Source organism: Apteryx rowi, unplaced genomic scaffold, assembly GCF_003343035.1.
Source record: "Apteryx rowi isolate R43461 unplaced genomic scaffold, aptRow1 scaffold_299, whole genome shotgun sequence".
NCBI lineage: Eukaryota > Metazoa > Chordata > Aves > Apterygiformes > Apterygidae > Apteryx > Apteryx rowi.
Window position 1 is genome coordinate 591,823 of NW_020449407.1, and position 14,786 is coordinate 606,608.

Consider the following 14,786-nt stretch of genomic DNA (forward strand, 5'->3'; position numbering starts at 1 on the left):
GGGGGGGGCGTGGGCGGGGCCGCTGTTGGTGTGGACGGCGGCCTCCCGCGGCGCTTCACGCCGAGTCGACGCTAAATTCCCCCAAAACGCGGCCGGTGGCAGCCTGTGGCCGCCTGTGGCCCCGCGCTGTGCTCGGTAGCCGCTCTGCCAGCTCGTGCTGCGCGAGCGCCAGCCGTCCCGAAGCGCGGACGTGGCGGCGGCGCCTGCCCGCCATCGGGCCTGCGGGACAAGCGACCCTATAAACCTACCTCTCCCAGGGCGCCGAATAAAAACATTAAAAATCCGGTTGGTACGGTGTGGTTGAAGGTATATGGTAATAAATTACGGTACGGGAAAAGTCTGGAATTTTTTTGGTGCGCTGCAAAGCAATGTCTTGCAAACACGCATGGTGGAAGCTCGGCCCTGGTGACGTGAGGGGAGGTTTTGCCGTTAGCTTCCACAGAACCAGGGTCTCAGCCAGGACATTTGAAATGATTAYGTCCGTTTAAATAAACTCTGCCTTAAGAACCAGCTTCAGGAAAAGAGTGACGGTCCTGACCTTTCTCCAACAGGCATTTTAAAACAGAGAGCTCCTAGCTGAGACTGTTAATGACGGTCATACCACAACTCTTACCAGAAGCTGGACCCACGACCTCTGTTACGAAAGGCAGCTACATTTTTCAAGCTGTTTTTCTAGAGAAATATAATTACATTCAAATACTTCATCTATTTTTCTGCATTTTTGTGAAACGTGAAAAGAGTATTCTTGCATGAGATTCATTTGGCTGGAAAAGAAAAATGGGTGTTTCATTCTCATGCTGGGGAATCTCCCCATGAAAGCAGAACTTTGTCACATGGGTCAGCCAAAAAGAATAAGGGCAGTTGGAAGCCTGGGCAATTACTTATTTATTTTAACAAGTGCAAAATATGGGTATAGGATATGCCACTCAGCTTTGCTGCCAGTTCTCTGGTTTTATAATTGCATGTTCCTATTTCAAAGTGTTTTCTTTCATGCTTTGCTGCATCAAATGAACATGCAAAACAATGAATATTAAAGTTGTGACTGGACAGGGTCCTGAGCAACCCGCTGCAGCTGGACCTGCTTTGTGCAGGAGATTGGACTAGAGGCCTCTGGGGGTCCCTTCCTCCCCTCCTCTGAAGGAGGACGGGAAGGCGAGGAATTGACTGGAGATACTAGATAATGAAGCCAACTTGACAACATGCTGTCAAGTGCACGATTAAATAATTTTTTCCTAATGCCTTTCTTTCAGAATAATGGAAATGTTATAATACAGTAATGTTCCAGCAGTGGCYTGTAAAAATGGAGGCATTATTTAAGTTTCTAAAAAATAAATTATAAGAAGTTGTGACTTCCTGTACATCCATTGATTTATTATTGCTTTGTATACCCATGATTTATTTTTCCAATGTGAATAATAGGACTTTTCATTGAGGTAATGGTGTTAAATAATTTAATTTATTTTTTTATCAGCTATCTTAAATTATCCATCTCTTCGATTCAAAATATTCTGCGTAGATGTGGAAGTGTTGTATGGGCTTTTAGATTCATCTGCTCATACCCTATGACAAAGTCTTAGGCATGGTGACTGAGACTTTAGAGAATTTAGCCTCTAGTGCAAGTTTAATTGCTTTAAAACAGCCTTGAAAAGCTCAGTCTCCTTGACTTATCCTTTCCAGAAACTAAACTGTATATTCTGTTCTTTCACAAATATCAAGCAAGCTTTTGTATTATTTTAGGATGATTTCTTTTACAGACTTTTCTCATCACTCAACTCTTTAGTTAAAATTCATTTAGGCATTTCTTTTTGAAAAAATCTCTTTTTGAAATACTTCTGTGGATATGAGGAGAACCTCTGAATTGCATTTAACAGACAATAAATTTGTGTGGCAGGAATTGAATTTTGCCTTTTACCTAGTATCAAATAGCTTGACTCTTCAAATCTAGTTGAGAAAATAACTTTTTTGTAAAAGTTATTAACGTTTTAAGTGTTTCAGTTAGATTACATCTATCAGAAGTAAATACTCCTCTGTGACTTTTTGTCTATGACTATTATCATTATGAAACAATCTGCCACTCTTTCTATGTCATTAGTTGTGTTCCGCTGTATGAGTAATCTCATTAAAATTAACAGGACTACTTGMAATGTCAGATGCTGCTCAAAATGAACAAGGGCAGGGGAATTTCACTTTATTGGTTCTATATGCTGGTTTATAGTTTGCTATTTTATGCTTATACAGGAACACTTACATCTAGTCATATGAAGAGAATGAAATTATTTGAGTGATACAATCCTTCACAGTAGAAATCAGGGCTGCGTAGTGCACTCCCTTTAATTGTATACATCCATGAGCGTACAGCAAATTCAGCTGTGGACAATGGACCTTAATTTACTCAATTATAACGCAAACAGATATGATCCTTTAAGGAACCAGTACTCATACATTTGCACCTGAGTGGAGGTGGAAGCAAATCRGTAGTTTATAAGGCCAGGTCATTGGAGAAAAGATACATGACCTCTGGAAATAGTAGGATAGCAGATCTTTCCGTGGTTCATGCCAAGATTACAAATTAGGGTTAATGAAATGCAAATATTATGCTCTAACAAATATTTAAAGTTGCGGTTAGCTCAGACTTGATATATCTGTTTTGCAAGTAGAATGGGATTAAACAGAAAGGTCCACTGAAACATGCATAATTTATTTGAAAATGTTTTAAGATCATGGTCAATGTGTCAAAGGAGAAGCTACAATCAATATCACTATCACTAGCTAAGAAACTCAGTAGAGCTACAGCAACTGTAATGTTTCCGACGCAAATATTTACCTAGGGCATATTCACTTAAATATTTATCCAGAAAATATTGGTTGATATTTCTTTAGTCAAGCTCTTCTAGTTTTCTCACTGAAGTCAGTCAAATCTCTGTTCTACTCTGGTTTAGACATATATAGAGAAAGTCCAGTTGTGCTCTGATAGAAGGTGTTAAAAGGATCAAGAAAGTTGTTCAGAAAAAAGTTCAAAGTATATTATTTCTCTTTTTTTATGGCTTTCTGTGTTTGTATGGATCGCAGAGACTGGCAAATATTAACTACAGGGTTCTTACCTCAAAAGATGTTGACATACGGTATTAAATTCAATAACAGTTTGTATTCATTTTTCTCTAAATGATGCAGTGGGATTGAGTGGCCCCTAGCCAATATGCAGAAGTTCATGTTAACTCAGGAGGATTTATTCAGTGGTCTGAGCTTCTGACTGAAATATCTAGGCCTTATTCAAAACTCCCAGTCTCTTGCTTAACTCATCTGGTAAAGCCTCAGGTATGCTTTCTCTTTTGCATACAAGTTCATACATGGCCAAAGTTGCTTAGCTGAGTCTTTGGAATCAAATGGATCTCAACAGGACGAGGCCCAGGCAAATGGGAGGTTAGTGTGGGAAAAAACGTCCTCATCTGCACAAAAATCATACAGACACACATTGTTCATTCACGTAAGATTGATTTCCTTGCAGTAATAAAGTAAAAATGTAGTATTTAATAAAGCAGAAAGTGAATATCTCCTTCCAGATGTGCATGGATTGTAAGACAAGGGGGATAAAGTGGAAGGCACAGTGAATTCAAATTAAACAAATTGAATCAATTTTTAGGCAAGAGATTGGCAGATGGTATCCTGGCTAGTGTATACTTTAATATGTACCTGTGTATTCATCTTTCCTTAAGCCACAGTGGGAATCACTGGTGACTATCAGCAAAGCAGCCATGTGGACAAGGAACAGATAGGTTAAGTAAAGTGGCAGTGTCACACACTGTTTAACCTGTATAATTTGGGGGACAGAGAGAAGAAAAAGTGACAGACCTTGTGGAACAGTTCATTGAGCTGCTTGCCCTTAATCATTAGCTTTCCAAAGCAACCTTATTCCAAAGGCAAAAACATATTCGGTTTAGACCGATATCTTATGAGGCAAAAAGATGATCTAATGTCATCTAAAGACTGGATGATTTCATGAGAAGCTAAGAAATCTCCTCAGCTTTCTCTGGTAGTGATTTGGTTTAAAAACCACCTGCAAAAGTCCTCCAGTATGGCATTATGTAATTGCCTAACAAAAGCTATCAGACAAGGGTACTCTGTTATTACCTTTACATACGTACATGTACCAGTAAGTTTCACCATCAATACTTGTGACATTGGTCTTGCTTTTTTGCTGGTAGCTGCCCTTATAGGACTTCTTGTGTGCTGTCAGCTGCTCATTTGAAATTAAGAGCCAAGTTGGCAGGATCATTGCCTGGAATAGTGAGGAGCTGTTCTCAAACCACAGCAGAACTGCCACTGCAGCGCACTCGCGGTTTCAGTATCCTTGTCCTGGTTCTCACTGCTGGATTTCAGCTTTATTTTCAAAGTTGCATTAAGTGTGTCAGTGATGGAGCTCTTTTGCTCTCTGCATTTGGCTATGATTGTGATGGGTCAAAATCCATGCTAAAAAACACAAAGTAACACCAAACAATGAACTTAATAATGGGATTCTAGATTTACACCAATCTGGGTTTAATCACATTACTCAAAGATTTAACATATAACCTTATCCAGAGGAATCCACTTGAGAAACTGTTCATTCTTTGCCTGTTAGTGGAAAAAAAGTAAAGCTAATTCAAACCTGCCCATTTCAGATCTTGAGGTTATTTCAAGGGAAGGCTCCCCCCTTCCTATCCATGTAAATTAATTTTATTTCTTGAAGAGCTACTGGTTCTATCAAGTTCAGAGTGAGTCTGTGGCACAGAGGAAACCCAGCAAGCCCAGGGCCTGGGGGGTGGGTTCCCACCTAGTGGCATGCTCCTGGTGGTCTGGGGCAACCGGCAGCCTTCTTCCCTTCAGGGGCCAGACGGACCCTCACTTTTCCAGTAGGGTGCAAGAGGAGACACAAAGTGCCCACAGTGAACGAGAACAGCTACCTCATAAGACTATAGGGTATAATTTGTGGTATTTCAGATCTGCCATGACTCGTGGTAAGGAGGAAATTCCTGGAACTGAAGAGACTTCTGTCCAGCAGCAAAAAAAGTGCAATCTATTTACCTCTAGCCTGAGCTATAATTAATGACTAATCAAGGCAAGCACACAATATGCTGAAAAACTTGCTGACTGAACGTGTTGGTTTCAGTCTTGTAGCACTGGGCAACAGGAAAGAATTGGAGAGCAGTTTCCACTCCCCTTTATATCCTGGGGGAACTGGAAAGTGGTGACATAGTTTCAAAGGACAGTGTTAAGGACAGTGTTATCTCAAACGTGCCCTGCCTCGTACAGACAAGGCATGAATGCGTCAGAAGGGAAAGACGCTTAGAGAAGCATTCACAAATGGATAGCAGTATCACACATCTGAGTAAATGCACAGGCAAAGAAATTAGTAAGGAAAAGCTGATTCCAAGTAATGTGATTCAGCTTCCCAGGGTGAGAAAATTGCTTGCCCACAGCAGTCCAGACACCCTCACTTTTAGAAAGTCAAGATTTAGGAGAAACTATCTAGGTGCCTCAGCAATCCTGGCAAGAAGTGGGAAGAACAAAATACATACTTGTGCCTAATGGAGAAGGTTAAAATGTGCTGGGTAGCAGTGGTAAAGAAGCACAAGCACCACTGGAGGCGCTTCACTAGGGACAATTCATAAAGCCAAGATTTACTTTAATAAAATTAGAAGAAAGAAGAACTTTGCTCAGATGCAAATAAAAACCAGAACAACATCAGTCAGGGACAATAAATGGCAACATGCTGATCACATCCCCAGCCTCAGTCTCAATTGTATCATAAACCCATTTCCTACTGCAGCGACATTCTGGTCCACATTTGTTTGAATTGCATTTGGGGCAAGGATAGAAGCAACCCAGGCAGTTCTTTTCCAGGCAGTCACACAAATCAGCGTTATTACAAAGCAGCCTGCCGTGTTTGTCATACTTCTTTGTAATTCTGCAGGAAAGAGGAAAAAAAAAAGTGATTCTCAGAGACCACTTCAACATGTTCAAAGACTAAACAGAACTAATGTGGAAAACGTCTGATCAGAAACAAGTATTTCAACACCCTTACAACATACTGAAATACCAGCATAAGATGCTAATTGCAATAGGCACTGTTATTAAAAATGTGTGCACCAAAGAAGTCAGTCAAAATTCCTTTAAATCACACTGAAAAAGCTTATTTTCCCAGCACAACTTTCACATCTAATAAGTAATCTCTCTGAAAAATATTAATGCTTTTATTCATTTCATGTATCTTCAGTTAAACAGCATAATAGCAATTTTTAAAAAGTAAACTCTGTAATAAATTAGCACATCTTACTTGGGCTTGTAAAAAAAATCTTGGTTCATCTGTGACATGCGTGCTTTCTTTCTCTGCTCTCTTGTTTCAGGATTGAAGTCAGCTACCTGAGGTCCTGGATTTTGAAAGGCTAAGCATTTTAGTTGTTTCTCTATTTGTTGCTATAAATAAAAAAGACAACAGCAAAGTTATAAAAATTACAAATAGACTGAGTATTTATTGGCTGCTAAATGCCCTCGCAGGCTTCCAAATGCCATTAAAATTAATATTCTTGACAATTTAAAACAACACAGGTAGGAAGGTGAGACAAAACCCAACCTAAATTAAGAATCACATCATTTAAAATGTTTGCTTGTCTAGCTGTTAATTGATTATACCTCTGACCAAATTTGCAGCCTAAGAGAAGAGAGAACAGCCCGGACTCAATACAGACTCTAACTCTGGTACAGTGGCATGGAGTTTGAAGGTTGTCTTGTGGCAGAAGTCAAGTATTTTTTCTTCAATTTTAGCCATAATGTACAAACAAGTACTATAGCTATACTCATCTCAGCTGGGTTAGCCCTCTGAACCCTCCTCTGTCCCTGTTCCCTCAGGTGCCCATGACCCAGCTTTGTCCAAACAATCTGGGGACAAGGAAGAGGTCTGGATGAGCAACTGGTGTGGGAAGCAAGCAGTCACAGAAATGAGGAGTGTGAGAAAAGCACAGGCAAAGGCAAGAAAGCCAAGCTGAACACCTTTAATAGTCACACAGCTGAGAAATAAGAGGAAGCTTTTTCTTGCATATTTTCTGGAATTCATATTTACAATTAGATAAAAGTGCTGATTAGTTTTAGGGGTTAAAAAATCATTGGCTCTTGTTCTTCAGGGTCTTTGTGTACTGCCTCTCCACACAGCCCATGTGCGTTGTCAGTCATGTCTAAAGTCAATGCAAATGAACACGGACATTATGTCAAAGAGGTTTTGTTTGGACAATGCCTGTGGACATTGTACATCCATTTGTCATGCATTATGCAGAGGCACAAACATATGTATAAATTGATCTTTTCTCCTTTTAGGTTAACAAGATGAATTGCCACCTGCCAGCTTCCCTGGCGGGTGTCATTCCTTTCAGAAGCCCTGGTGATTTTTCAAAACCGAGGGAGTGCCCTGGTAGCACCTCAGGGTGAAAGCAGTGGGAGTTCAATCAGATCTGCTGGTGTGGTGACTTTGAAACATATATGTGCCCTTGACAGCAGGTGGCTGATGCTGTGCATCTTCACCTGTATCCTCCTGAAAACCTGAAGGGCAATCTCATCCACCTGCAATATTCAGACATTTCTGCTTTTGGGCGTGGAGTAGATTTTTTTGTATAAAATATTTTTCAGCCTCATCACTCCACTTGATCATAAATTATGTAGTTTCAAACTGGAAACAAATAATAAGCTATGGAGATTTAAATGGTTAACACAAGGGCCACCTTTCAGAGTTTAAAGAAGCCTTAAAAGATAGCCAACCCTCCCTCCAAGAGCGCTCTTCTATTTTGGGGGTTGGGCCAGGTGATCTCCAGAGGTCGCTCACAACCCCAGCTGCTCTGTGACCCTGTGGTTCCCCCCTTCCTGTCTCATTCAGGCTCTAAAGTGCTCTTAGCCCTCCAAATTACTGCACTGCAGACTTGGCTCACTTCTCCCTTTGTTATTACTGGTATTTCCCTATTGACTTTTTTTTTTTTTTTTTTAATAAATATGGAAGAAATGGAAGGCAATGGCAAGGATCTTGATTGATAAAATGGTACCTGAGAAGTCATACCAATTGTTTTTGTGTTATTGAGCAGTCCTTAGGAGGAGAGGCATTTCTTTCTGCAGATGTTTCCTGAGCAGAATTGCTTTTCTTCCAGTTTTCTTCCAAATGATCACTCATTTCAACACCCTAATGAAATATATACATACACAGGTGCTAGACATATATGGAAGTGTGAGACCCACAGATGTCTTAGGTTTTAGGATGAGTAGGTGGTGTCCATACCAGGCTTTTATATACTCTTAACCCACACCGATTGCAGAACAAAATGTGGCTTCATGTCAGCCTCTGTTTTAAAACTGTATTAAAATAAAATAACTAACATATAAAACAAAAGCTGTATCACCAAAGTCACTCTATCATTCGCCATTAAGCAAAACTCAGAAAAACTCCTATGTTAAAATATCGCAGAAGCGTCGCTTGGAAGAAGCGCAATCCCCTCTGCATCTGGTGCTGACCCGGCACGAGCACCCGTAGGGTGAGCGTCAGGGATGGGATTTTCTCAGAAAGCGCAAAAGCGCTCGGGGATGCCCGGTGGCAACGAAGACTGTGGCACGTGTGGGGTGTCACTTCGCTTACCACTAGGTGCCACTGTTGTCCCAGCTACAAGTCTTCTGCTAAGTCTCCAATAATGAGAAAAAAAAAATCCCTGGAGRGGTGCACCATCATTTCGGACATTTTCATAGACACCCAAAGCAAGTGTCAGAGTTAGGTCTACGGCAGCTGGATTATTTCATGCAGATCCACAATTCTGCTTCTGAAGACTTCAGACCTGGCTTTTAAATCTCAATCCTTATCACTGTGAACGTTTCCGCTTCAAAAAGTGCATCCCTCACTCTGCTAACAAAACACCCCAGGAGAGCTATGGGCTCTGCGAGGCCGCCCTACAAATGCCATCCATCACCTCTCCCCCTTCCTTCTCTCTCCGTCACACAGAAATGGTGGGGGAGAACTGTACACCATGGATGTTAGCTACTTCATTTTACTCATCTTGGGAAGCTACTTAGATACAACTCCATACAATATATGCTGCTCCAGAGCCTCAGATTTCAACCCCAGACAGCACAAGGAAAGTTTAAGCCTTCTACTTTTGAGCTCCTCGAAACCCCTCCCCCAGGTGCTGGCCCGTCTCTCCTGTTGTCCCCAAAAGGCACTGCAATGGATACCCTCCACATTAGGATTATTGCCCAAACCCTGTCCCTGAGAAGAGCTATTTCAGGACTCCTTAGGTGGATGCACTTTGCTTCTCCACTGTGCCTCTGGGCAAGTGCTCTTTGCAAGGAGAGGGAAGCTATGGGAGAGGAGCTCCTCCGGCTGCAGGAGCTCCTCTGGCTCTAGGCACCTCCAGGCCAGCTCCCCTCCACAGAGCAGCCAAAGCTGGGTTAGAGATGAGAAGGGGCTCGAGCAGTGACCTGGTAGTGACGAGAGGGGAGACTTTGCAAGAGAGGGGAGAACAGCCCCAGAATTTCATTCCACCTGGAGACACATTTCAACTGCTCTTTCACCTCAGTGAAAATACTCTCCACAGAAAATACAGCACTTTTCTGTCTCCACATATATTCTAAAAATAAAGTGTTAATTTTTACTCTCTAGGAAAGATATTAAAAAATCAGGCACGGTGGGACTAGGGAACTGTGCAAAGTTCAGAAGCTGGTAATACTCACCAGACTGATTTTCCTCCATATCATCCTTTGAAAAGGAGGCGGGGGAAAGAGGGAGGCTATGAGACTCAGACATCCACTCTCAACTCTGCAAAACTTAATTATCCAAAGGAAAGGAATCGTGGTCCTGAAGCAGTGTTTATCCTGCTGCTGTGAATGCTTTTGGTCACTCCTGTCTGGCTACAGTGATCAACCCAAAGCCAATGCATTCAAGCACCAGTCACTTCCATACAGATTTCGGCTCCGAAGCCTTTAGAGGAGAGCCATCAGTCGCACTCTTCCTCCCTGCAAAAGCTGTGCTCTCCCACATCTTTTGAATGAAGCAAGTACTTCTTGGAGGTGATCAGCCACAGCTCAAGGTCCCCCTGTGACCATAGCATCTGTCTAGGAAATGGCAATTTCAGCACAGACCCTTGGCAGGGCTAACAAGGCTAAAAGCAGATGAAGGGAGGAAGCAAATTAGAGGCTGTGTTGTATTAAGAGAGACTTGGATTTATCCAAGAGACAGATGTTTCTGTTCAGAGAGCAGTTTCAGGAGATGCTGGAAGCTGGGAGGAACTGCATTTGTTTATGATTTTCGTAAGGGAAATATTTTTCTATATCTGTTCTTTCAAGAATTTATTATTTCTATTTATGAGCTTTGCAATTTGCACTGTCTAAATACTTCAACAGATATAAAATGTGGTGATAGCATTCCTGATGCTTCAGGCTGCTTGACCACAGTATCTCTGCAGAGCTTGCTATGCTGTTTACTAGTTATATTTGTTCACCCCAGTGGACCCTCTCTGGCTCAGATACGTAAACACATTCATCACCTTCACCAGAGCAGTGCAAGATGCTGTCCCCATGGCTCTGATCCCCCTGTGCACACAAGGGTTAGACCTAGCCATTTTGATGGTAACCATAGTCTAGTTCTGCAGAGCTCCCCGTGGGCTCAGACACTGGCAGGCAGGGTGGGGACACGCTCACCTATGCACCCAGAAATCTCTGTAAGAAATCTGGTGCTAGCCTAATTAAGAATGAGAATAAATTCATCTTCCTCAGTCTGCACTGTGGAGTGAGCTGTAAAGAGGTGGAGGGGGCACCTACCAACTAGCGTATAGCTTCTCTCATAGTCCCAAAGGTAGATGTGTGTCCGAAGACAGCCTTGAGGACAGCAAGGAAACACAAAACAGATTAAAACATAGATCTTGTCTCTTGCAACTCAGCCAATTTCCTGGAGATCCTGTAAAACTGGTGACAGAGGAATGGCTCTGCATCTCCCAGTAAAATAAAACAAATTCTTGTGAGCTTTTCTCCTTCCCACGCCAAGAGCACTTCCGCCATGTCTAGAAGTGAGGGATCCTTTAGCTGAACTCTAAAAGATAATTATAAACTCATGGGCGTCTATCATGCAACATGTAGAAGAGGTCTGCCAGACCCACCTTCTGAAAATCGCAGTTCTGCAGGAGATATGTTCAGTTCAGAGCACACTATAAAAGAGAAGGAAGGTTCCCCAGGATTTTAAATTGTACTTACCAAAGAAACAGGCTGGCACAGCAAAGACTGATCTAGACTTACTGCTGCACAATTCCTCTGATAGCGAGAGTATGACGTCAGCCCCAGAGCGACCGAAACAGAAGACAAATCATCGAAATAGTGCTCCCCAGAGAGGCAGGCTGAAGACAGTGCCAGGTATCTGTCTTAAAGGACCTCGCACTTGTCTCCTTAGCTATGGCTTTTAAACATAATTTTACTTAGCACGAAGGCTGGAAATAGAGGAAACAATATAAACTGAGATGAGAGTCCTTATTTATTACCTGCATCTGTTGTATGTTCACGGACCAAAAGTATTTCTTGGATCTCTTTTTTTAAAGGATAAGTAAACAATAAAACTGTAATGACTATTGTATTTTAGACAAAATCAACATTTCTTTAGAACATGGATATACTATGGGATTATATTACCACTTCAGACAAAATGTTTTTGACTCTGTTTGCCATCTCCAACAGTCAAAAGTGATCAAATAAATATGCTCCCCAATGGCTAGAACGACATCACAACCTCACAGTTCAGCTTTCTGCCTTTCAGGATTGCCGGATATGCCAGTGGAGACAATTCAGGCTTCTCCCGATACTTTCAGATGCCAATTTCCAGCCTGCTGCAATCACTGATGGCTTTCATTATTCTTCCTAGAACAGAACTAAATCCTAACAAACATCCAAAATTGTCAAGTCTTATGAATTCTTCTGTTGTGCTTAGACAAATGGTCCAACACATCTTTTTGTCTTCATCAGTTGAATCCATCCATTCTCTGAGGCATTTCACAACCCAGTCTGAAGGCAAGTAAATTTATTATTTACTACATTGTTTTCTTTTCCTCTGAACACTTCTAAACCAAATGTTGATTAACATTTTAGCAGTAGACTTTACCTAGGTGATTTAAATGCTGTTACACATACAGTCATTATCTTCCACAGACTCTTTTCTTTGTTGAGAAAAATAAAACAGAAATCCCTCAAGGGAAAAAATTACAAAATCTCTACGGTAATCCTACAAGAGCAAGAAACAAAAAAACAGAAAAATACAACCTGTTTGTTTTATCCTGCTTTATTTTTTCCCATATTCTTCTGTTTTCTCCATATTCTATATAATAGAGAAAACAGAAATTAATAACTCTACAAATGCAAAAATTATAATTGATCTGCCATATACTTAATATCTCCTTTTCTTCAGTTTGGTCTCTTCCATTCTGTTAATAGTTACATGCACATAAATCTGAACTTTTTCTGAACTTTCTCTTTGTGTTTGAGTTATGGTATTTATCTATCATGACATACATGATAACTAGCAGTCTGCAATCTACTCAGAGTTATTTCTACTGTGTGGGTGTTGGCCTAGGAGTGAGTGAAGACATACACATAAATTAAAATCTTAGGTGACATCCTGAAAGATTGATACCGGTGGTGAAATTCCTAGTGATTCCTACAGGGCCAAGTCTTCCCCTCCATGAACATATGACTCCAAGTATGCTTTGGGAGACATGATACAAATGTTCCTGTGAATAAAAAAAAAGATGTAGAGAAACAATTAAAGATATCCAGATTCTAAATAGAAGGGTTCATGGTCATTTTCCAATAACAAGTTGGTTGCTTTGCTACAGATTCATTGCTCATACAGCTGTATCCCAACAGGTCCTGGATGAGACTGATCTTCAGGAGGTTGCAAGGTCTTCCATAGGCCAGCCTGCTCGCTCAGCTCTTCTCCCTTCCCAAGGAGCAGTGACCTGCACAAGGAATCGGCACCATTTCGGTGAGAGCAGACAGTGGGTTTACAGCACCAGATTAAGATTAGAGATGTCCACTGTTTGTTTTCTGCAGAATATGGGATATTCTTCCTTCTTTCCCAGACTAAGAGCCATGATGTGAACATAATACCTGATATTTAGCCAGCTTTCTATTATATTGCTCCTGCATTAAGAATATTACACAAGTATATCATAGGCGAGGCCAACACAATTACATTATCTACAGAGTAAAGCCTGTCCAAATTGAACTATTAATTTCACTGTGAGGTTTTCTCACTGCAAATTTCCTCCACTATTAAATTAAATGGCAATAAAAAATTGCAATGGATTTGCAACACTCTCATTGCTGCGGCTGCTGGTAGTTCCTCATTAAAGCAGGAGCACGTAATGGGGTCGATACTGCATCAGTGAATATCCTCATATGCCTTAATATACTTTGCTGCGCAGTGTGCTCAGTAGCATCCTGCAGCCATTACAAAATGGGCAGCTGAAGAGAAGAAATTGCAGTTTTCAGTGTAAAAAATTAGCCTGTAATGTTCTTATCCCACTGGCAAACAGTTCCTTGGGGCTTCATGATTTGATTGTTAAAGCGTAAGCCGGACTGGGGTTTTAACACTGCTTTTTCCATTTTATTATGCATTTTTCCCCTCATTCTCCTCCCACTTTTCTTCTAAATTGCCACTGCTTGTCAGTTAATTCTGTCTCTTTTTTCCTCCCTTCTGGATGCTCAAAACAGCAATACTCATTTAGGGAAATATTGACAGAAAAGAAGCATGAATATGGCTGGGAAATGATTTTTGTGGCTAAGATGTCAACAGCAAGAGGCTGTAAGTGACTTGTTGGAAACATGAGGGGAAACACCTTTTGCTCCAGGGAAGGAGGCCACTGTAAAGCCTGCCTCAAAATCAGTCCAGCACGGGCACATTTCAGCTGCCTCACAAACTTCAGGGATTATTTAGTGCTATTTCCTCCACGCAAGCAAAGGGAGTCAGCAAAAGACGCTGCTCTCTCCTATCCCTCATTTATTTTACTGCCACCCCCAAAGCCAAAAGCATGGATTAGTTGTTTTCTTGACTGGCAACCAATCCCCGGATGCAGGGGGCCACTTCACCAGCACCCTTTGACCCCATTTCCCCAMAGCTCCCAGCAATTGGCAGCCGCTCAAAGCAGCGCTACAGCTTGCAGTGGGGTGCCCTGCATGACCATGACCATTTTGTTGGGTAGGTGAGGTCCGTGTCTCCCTCCCCATCCTCCTCCTGCTCCTTGGTTCATCCGTGGTGATTCCCCAGTGATCGCCGCCACCCCTCGCACAAACGGTTCCCCTGACCCTGCTTTCCTGGCGGTTCCTCCCTCTCCRTCCTTGCCCTGCTGCCTGCGGTTAGCTGGGGGGATGCAGCGAGGGCGGCTGCTCCACAGGGGAAGGGGAGCTGGGAGCCGAGTGGTGCCAGACAGGCGGGAGCAGCAGCCTCACCACCTGGAGCCAGGGCATGGGCTGGCGAGTCCCAGTCAGGATCGGGGCCAGAGCTGGTGTTGGCCTGGCCCAGCGATCCCCTGTCAGGGCCATAGGGGCAGGGCTGGGGTCAAGCCGGGAAGCCGAGAGGGGAAGCTGAGCCAGCGGGTCTGGGTGAGGGCCGGACTTGCGGCTCCCAAGGGCGAGGAGGGGCAGCCCTCGCTTCCCACTGCCTCCAATGCAGCTCTGGCCAGCAAAGGAGCCCCCCTCGAGCTTGGCCGGCCAAACTCCTCCCTGAGCCCACCAAGCACCGGGGGGGC

At 42.5% G+C, this 14,786-nt stretch overlaps 1 protein-coding gene across 1 annotated transcript; it reads right to left on the minus strand.

Moving 5' to 3' along the window:
• Nucleotides 1-5,721: 5,721 nt before the first annotated feature.
• On the minus strand, nt 5,722-8,215 carry ARL14EPL (ADP ribosylation factor like GTPase 14 effector protein like). Its single transcript, XM_026069489.1, is given in 3 exon segments — nt 5,722-5,944; nt 6,314-6,453; nt 8,078-8,215. Coding segments are annotated over 3 exon segments (501 nt in total).
• Between the last annotated feature and the right edge of the window lie 6,571 nt (nt 8,216-14,786).